General features: G+C 35.9%; 1 protein-coding gene across 1 annotated transcript; it reads right to left on the bottom strand.

Moving 5' to 3' along the window:
• Positions 1-2,990: 2,990 nt before the first annotated feature.
• LOC145271105 (uncharacterized) lies at positions 2,991-3,722 on the bottom strand. The gene has a single exon (XM_080126651.1). The coding sequence runs from the start codon at positions 3,720-3,722 to the stop codon at positions 2,991-2,993; it is 732 nt and encodes a 243-aa protein (XP_079982777.1).
• Between the last annotated feature and the right edge of the window lie 4,629 nt (positions 3,723-8,351).

The following is an 8,351-nucleotide window of genomic DNA, read 5'->3' as shown; positions in this document are numbered from 1 at the left end:
TTTCTCGGTCACTCTAGTTCTATTACTGCTAGTTGGCTCTGTAAACTGTTTTAACCTATCGATTGATACGTGTGCATGAGTACCGTTATTCATATCGATCTGGAAGTGTTTATCTGATCGAGTCAAAACTTTATAAGGACCTGAGTACGGTGCTTCTAATGGTTTCCTAACTCGATCAACCCTTAACCATACTTTCTCACAGGAAAGTAAGGTTTTCGGTATAAAAGATTTTGCATTTCCATGGATAAATCCTTTTCCATTGTTGAGTACATCAATTTGGGACATCCATTCACACAAATTACGTACATACTTGTTGTTAACTGGAGTTTCTTTTTCTACTCTCTGCTTGTGTATCAGCTGATGAGGAATCAATATTGGTGCTCCAGTAACAGTGGTAAAAGGTGAAAAACCTGATTCATTAGGGGTGCTGTGTATACCTAGTAGAATCACTGGTATCGCTTTCATCCAGGATTCTTTTCGCGTTATTATCGCTGCTTAAGGATATGATGTGCTCTTTCAATCATCCCATTACTTTGAGGATGATACGAAGTTGTTCTCAATCGGTAAAAACCTACTACCTTGGCCAATTCTTGAAACAATTTGCTCTCAAATTGGCTCTGTCAGTTACAACATGCAATGGAACTCTAAATCGAGATATCCAGGCATTGATAAATGCCTCTGCTACCGACTGCGCAGTTATTTCGATCATTGGCTGTACTTCAATTCAGCGAGTTGCACCATCGATACAGGTCAGCAAATATTTGTATGGACTGAGGTAAGGATCTGACTCATTGCGCGTTAGGGGTAACGGGCCAACAATATCAATATGTACCATTTGGAAACATGCGGATGGTAAATCAAACTCCTGGACTGCAGACATTGTGTGTGTGTGAACTTTTGACTGTTGACATACAACACATTCTACACAGAATTGCTTGACTGTCTTATCTAAGTTAGGCCAGAAGTATCTAGACTTAATCAGTTTAATAGATGCTCCAGTTCCAGGGTGCGCTAAACCGTGTAAACTGTCAAAGACAGACCTACGAAGCTCTTTTGGGACAAACGGCCTGGGGTACTTGGTTGAAGTATTACACAGGACACAATTTCACGTGACACACACAATTTCACGTGACACACAGTATTCTTTTAAATTAGCATATGACTTTATTTCGTCATCTCCTTTTTGTGCCTGGGCTATTTCAGCCAAATCACATGCATCTATTTGCACTGCTAAAGCAAATTCTAGACATACCGTCTGCAACTACGTTCTCGTCTCCTTTAATATACACCATTCCAGCGATATATTCAGCAAGTACTGACAAGTGTTGTTGTTGTCGATCCGACTTTGCAGGTGTCTGACTATAAAAGGCTCCACATAATGGCTTATGGTCAGTGAATAATGTCACGTGACGACCCTCTATGAGGTGACGGAAATGTATTACTGAAAAATAAGCCACCAGTAGCTCTCTGTCAAACGTAGAATACTTGGCCTGAGCTTGCGAAAATTTCTTGGAAAAGAAACCTATAGGTACTGGTTTCTTATCTATTAGCTGGTGTAATGCAGCACCAGCTGTGTATTGACTACTATCCGTAACCAGGTGGTACTCTGTGGATGAAGACTGCGGATGAGCTAATGCTGTAATTTCTGACAATTTGCTTATTATTATTCTGAAAGCGTGAGTTTTTCCTTCGTTTAGCTCAAACGTTGCTTTAGGGTCCAATCTCATTTGTTCGGATAGTGGTAGCACTATGGTTGTGTAATTAGGGACTAACTTGCGATAAAAACCTGTCATTCCCAAAATCTACACAAGCTTTTCGAATCTTTGGGTACTGGAAAGGTTTCTAATTCTTTAATTTTTTTTGAAGTAGGCAACACGCCTTCTTTGCTTACATGAAAACCTAAGAAGTCCAACTCTGGCACTCCGAATACACACTTAGCTAAGGAAATCTTTAAATTATTATCACTAAGAATCTTGAGTACCTTATCTAAGTCTTCCTTGTGCTGTTGTTCACTTTTGCTAAAAACTAATATGCCGTCTAAATATACGAATACACAATTTAATTTTAGAAATATCTTGTCCATAAAATGCTGAAATGTGGCTGCAGCATTCTTTAGACCAAATGGCATGTAATTAAATTCAAATAAGCCTTAGGCACATCTTCTTTAATCTGGTGATATGCTGCAGTCAAATCGATCTTGGAAAAATATTGTCTACCAGCAAGTTGTGTGCAGAATGAATTTATGTTCGGTATCGGGTAGTGGTCTGTCTTGGTAACGCTATTCAGTGCGCGGAAGTCACCGCAAGCTCGATATGAACCATCTGATTTCTTCACTAAGTGCAAGGGTGTTGCCCACTCGCTACTGGAAGGCTGGATAACTCCAGTATTTAGTAAGTTCTTAAATTCCACCTGTGCTCCGTCAAATTTAGGACCGGAAAGTTGCCTGGCTTTAGCAAAGACTGGTACATGGCTGCCTGTATCAATTCTGTGATACACTCCACCATATTCTTTGTCTGTATCGCTATGAGGTGATATTACGCTACTATAGTTATTTATTATTGCGTTAACGTATTCTGCTAGGTCTATTTTATTAATCAATACAGTATTGGTTTCAGGTACTGTGTTAACTTTAATTTTGCGCTCTGTTACATTATCATGGATGGATCTATTCTTGCAATCCACTACTATATTAAACTTGTTTAAAAAGTCAAATCCTAACAAAGGGTTACTGACATCTGCGATCACGAAACTCCATTGGAAAGATCTTCTTAAATGTGGAATCTTGACTTCTAAGCTAGTTTGACCATAGAATTTTATGCTTTCGTCGTTAGCAGTCGAGATATGAACAGGAGTTGATTCCAAGGTAATTCCATTTACTACAGAACGTGGTAAAATGGAAATACTGGCTCCTGTATCTACTTTAGACGCTCCTATTTTTGCAGTAATTTCTAGTAACGGCGGCACTACCGGAGCAAATGCAGTCCGCCTTTTTAGTTTTCTAAATCGCGAGGGACGAGAGATGAGGGACGCGAGTTAGGTAGCATTTGTATATTGCTCTTTTTCTTCGGCCATTTACACCACGGCTTACATGTACGAGCTTCTTCTGCAAAATAAATATGGGCTCTACATACTCTCGGTCGCTGTTTCCTTCTATACGGGCATAGACCAACTGGTGTTGTTTCGCCTGTATGTCTATTACCATGGTGACTTGTTCGAGCCTGACTTTCTACAGTCTGAAATACCGGTGTATTTTCTATTAACGGCATCAAGTTGTCGAACAGTCGACCTAACTTTACCAAGGACATCTCGGTGTGAGCCACTATCACCGGGGCAATTTGCTTTGGCAGTGCGCGTATAAACTTATGGCGCACTATTTTGTCGCTTACTCCTATTCTATTTGCAACTGTTAACATCTGGATGTATATTGACGGATGACCCAGCAACGTAGTGGTCTTCATCAATTTCTCCAAGAGTTCAGGTCTAGTCTTTTCGTAGGTAGACAATACCGACTCCCTTAATTTAACATAATCTAACGAGTGTAAAACCGCTGGCGGTATATTCGTCACTACGTCAGGTGGCAATGCACTTATAACGGTATAAAATTTGGTCTCGTCCGTAGTAATATGTCGGAGATGGAACTGTGCTTCTAATATTGCAAACCATCCCTCAACACTAGTTTCCATAAATTGTGGGGGTTTTACGCTTACTTGTTGAGCATCCATTATGATTTTACTAATATTATTTATATGAAAAAAAAAATTGTATGATTATTTTTATTATTATTATATCTTTTGTTAATATTTTTTTTGGAAGCCGCGACCAAAAGAAATGGCGGGGGGGCGGGGGGGTTAAGTATAATAGAAAGGAAGGAAAAGCGTTTACTCACCAGAGGTTGAATTAACCGAGAGATTTGTGTTTCAAACTTATTGATAAAAACAATTTTATATATAGTTTAAATAAAACAATTTTATATATATATACATATATATTTTTTTTTTTTTAAGAAATATATATATATAGTTCTGGTTAATGTCTTTGACAAAACCTGCGTTATTTTCCGAGCGAATTTCTACACGTGGTAATTTCCTCACGTGTTTAAAATGGCGACAATTATTTTTGTATGCTTATTTGAAAGGGTTGTGTGTGTGTGTGTGTGTGTGTGTGTGTGTGTGTGTGTGTGTGTGCGTTTTTGGGTTTTTTTTTGTGTATCCGGGCAAAGATTTTTGAATTCTGTAGAACTGCGTTTTACAATTAATTTGCTTGTTTGTTTGTTTTTTGTTGTTGTTGTATTTATATATATTTTACAAGGTATCCGCCTTCGGACTTCTCAGGCCAGGTCCTATTTAAATCACGTAAATTATTCGATAGGAATCACGTAATTTTTTTTTTTTTTTTTTTTGATAGGGTGAGTCATGTCATAAACAGTAAAAATATATTTTATCAGCACTTCTGTAGGCGGATTTATATATATTTACTTTTTTTTCTTTTTTGTCTTCGGACTTTGCTGTTACGTCGTCATCATTTGTCCGTGTTCATATGGATGTCGGACGACACGTTCACCAAATTATGGCGGTTACCATAATGTAATTCTTGTTGGGTAGGTCGCCATTTCGGCGGGTCCCCCTTTTGAGGAGTCATCGAAATTAATAAGACGTGAGTAGAAACCGACCTGGGAATAATAATAAAGAAACAAAGGAACTTCCAAACGAAACGGTTTTATATTCATTTCAGCGTACAAGTGGTATCGGGTTATAGAAAGTTCGTGATTTTCATTTTTGTCCCCTGACTCTGGAACCACTCACGTCTCTGTCTTTTTACTTCCAACACTTTTTGTATCTCTCTTTTTGTCTTTCCCACCAGAACTGTTCTCCGTCCTGATTGGTTACAACCTCTGGTCACATTTTTGAGGAAAGGAGGAAGGAAGGAAGGGGGAAAGGGAAGAGTAGAGAGAAAGAGACATGTAATGGAGAAATAGTAGTCTTGGCTTCACTACAAGCTTTCATATCAGTCGCATTCTTTTGTAAAGTGTTTAAAACAATTTAATTTTTTTTTTAATAATAACTAATGGACAGTAGCAGAGGAGGTATGATGACCGCTTTTATTTTTTATTTATTTATTGACTTCAAATTAACTAACATTGCTTACTTCCGAGAACTTTTGAAACTGGCACTGGTTTGGGTTAGTACGTATAAGACATACGAGTTGATTCCCCTTAAACTTCGAAAATTTACTTTTTATTTATAATCTAAGGGAGATAACTTATCGCAACGGAAAATCTTTATTAAAATCAACTGTTTTAATTTTAATTGTCAATAATTTATTTGAACAACTTTTTGAACAGTAATTGCTTTTATTTACAAAAATGGCAATTTTTTATTTGTTCTGTAATAGAAATAGAGAAAAAATTTCTTATTAGTTCGTTCAAGTCGAAAAGAGGTCTTTTTGTTTTTGTTTTTGTGGGTTGTTTGTTTTTTGTTTATTTTTTTAATTTTTTTTTTTCATAAAACTTATTTTCCTCTAACTAACCAATATAAATGTTTTGACGATTTTCTAAAATAGTTAAGAGAAAAAATAGATGAAGGTAACAAATAAATGTTATTTTTCTTCTTATCTGCCTAATTTTTTGCTTGTTTTGTTGCAACGACTATGCCTTTACATTTCATAGCGATCACCGCTTCTTCAACGCCCACATGTACAAAGAATGCTTAAGAACACAATGTCGTGATACAACCACCGCACACATAAAACAAAGGGAATTATGTTACGCTTTCTCAGTAAACAAGCTGGAATGTTCGAGAACGTCTGTATATAAAGATTTGCACATGAAAAATCAAATCAGTTTTTCTTCTTGATTTCTTAAAAACACCACATGTTCAGAATAACTCTTGTAGTGGTGTGTTGGATGTATTATATATATCCCCCAGTCGTACAAAATAGGAAAAATTAATTGTTTTGAGGAAGAAACGAACAACGCACTTATTTGAATTAAACGAATAGGAATTTATTTTGTGAAGAAATAAATGAAAGAAAAGGGTACAGCTCGTGTTTAGTTTGGCATGCGTCTCTCGCTGTTAGCTGGTGAGAGGAAAAGTCTATTGTTGTATAGAGAGAGAAAGAGAGAAAGTCAATTCAGTTTGGTGTGCGTCTCTCGCTGTTAACTGGTGAGAAGGAAAGTCTATAGTTTGGCGTGCGTCTCTCGCTGTTAGCTGGTGAGAAGGAAAGTGTATTGTTGTGGAGAGAGAGAGTGTGAGAAAGTCAATCCAGTTTGGCGTGCTTCTCTCGCTATTAGCTGGTGAGAGGGAAATCTATTGTTGTAGAGAGAGAGAGAGAGAGAGAGAGAGAGAGAGAGAGAGAAAGAGAAAAATCAATCCAGGCCATGGAGATAGAAAACGTGTAAAGTGTACGTACTGTCTGTTGGCTGTTGGCCCACGCAGTAGCAGGTGGCATGAAGCACACGGGGGCGCGCGCACCCCGAAAGTAAGGCGACTGGTCCATCGACCGCTTAGGTCGAAAGGCGACTCGAAAAAGGAAGGAAATAGCTTGTCTCTTGCTTTTAGAGTTGTTTCCGGTGGTCTTTTGCACATGTGTGGATTTCCTTCAAAGGGGAAGTGACGTTGCCCATGTGTGCATACGTGTGCGTATATGTGAGTACATGTGTGTACGTGTGTACGTTAGCGTGTGTGTATATGTGCATGAATGTGAGTGTATGTACGTGAACATGAATATATGTACGTGTGTGTACATGCGCGCGTATGTTTGTGTGCGTATATGTGTATGACAAGAAAAATGGCTTGAGATGTGAACGCGTGTTTTTGTGCGAGACTAGAAAGGCTCGCACACTCTGTTACTGGGATACGTTAAAATCCCTTGACCTGAATTTATGTGCAATGCACATGAACTTTAATTCACATCATGGAAAGTTACCACATCGAACGAGAATTTAAATCTTCTTTTCAAACAATTTTATTTTGAATTACTGTTCTTACAGTATGAACACATACACATTCGTCTACATGATTTATAGATTGTTTTTCTCAGAAAATAGCCACATTAACTTTAAGCCACATTAACTTTGAGCCACATGTGACATTTTGGTCAGTAATTTCAAACGTTATGTTATTTTCACAAAAATCTTCATTTCATTAATTCTTCGTTGTGAACATTCCACAGAAGAAAACACTTATGCTGGAACAATTTAAACTAATATTTCTAACATGTAAATAAATGTTGTTTATTTCATGTTAAAACAGTGATTTTGTGTTCTTTGTCAAATGTCGTTATTTTCCAGGGTTTATTTTTATTTTTTTATGTAAGGATGTGGATTGGTAAAACATTTTTATTAATTGGCGATCCCGTTAAATTTACCTTTAATTATCTCGTAGATACACTCTTACTTTCGACTTCAACAGATTGCAACACATGCAATCACAATCCTAAAAATTGATAAATCCAGATTATAAATTGGTTATACTACCGATCTCACATCCGATGAGTGGTTACTCAGCTGTAAGTTCCTACAGATTTTGTTTATTTTTTACATTGTTTATTGTTGCCTTTCGAGTTTTATAAACTCCATGAATTCAAGTTTACTCGATGTGAGCCTCGTTTTCATATTCACAAATTAAAAAAAAAAAAAAAAAAAAAACAAGTACAGCTACCATCTATCAACAATCAGTCAAAAATTTAATTTTCAACTGATCTGTATATTTTTATTAGCTTTTTATTTTTTATATTTAATTTTCAATTTTGGGTTGATTATCAAGACTTCACATAGAGTAAAATCTGGCGGTATATTGAATTCATCATGTTTACAAGACTCAGAAGATGCCGATATAACAAAAATATAAATAAAAGCACTTTAAAGTATTTTAAAACAAAAGAAAAGTAACTATTATTACGTTTAGGAATATTTATTTATTGCCTTTTCGTTTCTCACACTTATTTTTAAACTATTATTGAAAATCGCTATGTTTGTTTTGGGGGGTTTTTTTCGATCCCATTTCAAAACAATTCTTTATTGCCTTTATAAAATCAATTGTTTACAAAATCTTTTTTAAAATTGTTGACAAAGGAAAGTTGAAATAAATTATTTCCCTTACTCTGTCAACTAAAAACAAAAAAAAAATCTTTTTTTTTTAAATATATCAATGGACATATTTTAATGTTTATATTTTATTTTAATCATCCAAATTATTGACAGTAAGTAGGTTAAGTATGTTTAGGTTTTATTCGTACACAGTTTGTTATTTTAAAATCAAGTGTTAGTAAAATGTAAAAATAATAAAAATAAAACTTTGATTAAAAAGAGTAATTCATAGCAAGTTGGAATCGTATCTAAGAAACATTAAAAC

This window comes from Euprymna scolopes, chromosome 4 (genome assembly GCF_053919585.1).
Source record: "Euprymna scolopes isolate OS-2025 chromosome 4, ASM5391958v1, whole genome shotgun sequence".
Lineage (NCBI taxonomy): Eukaryota > Metazoa > Mollusca > Cephalopoda > Sepiida > Sepiolidae > Euprymna > Euprymna scolopes.
The sequence above is the reverse complement of the archived record's forward strand: the minus strand, read 5'-3'. Positions and strand labels throughout refer to the sequence as shown.

Coding starts and splice junctions, on each gene's coding strand:
- LOC145271105 (XM_080126651.1), bottom strand. CDS start 3,722: ATGGATGCTCAACAAGTAAGCGTAAAACCCCCACAATTTATGGAAACT.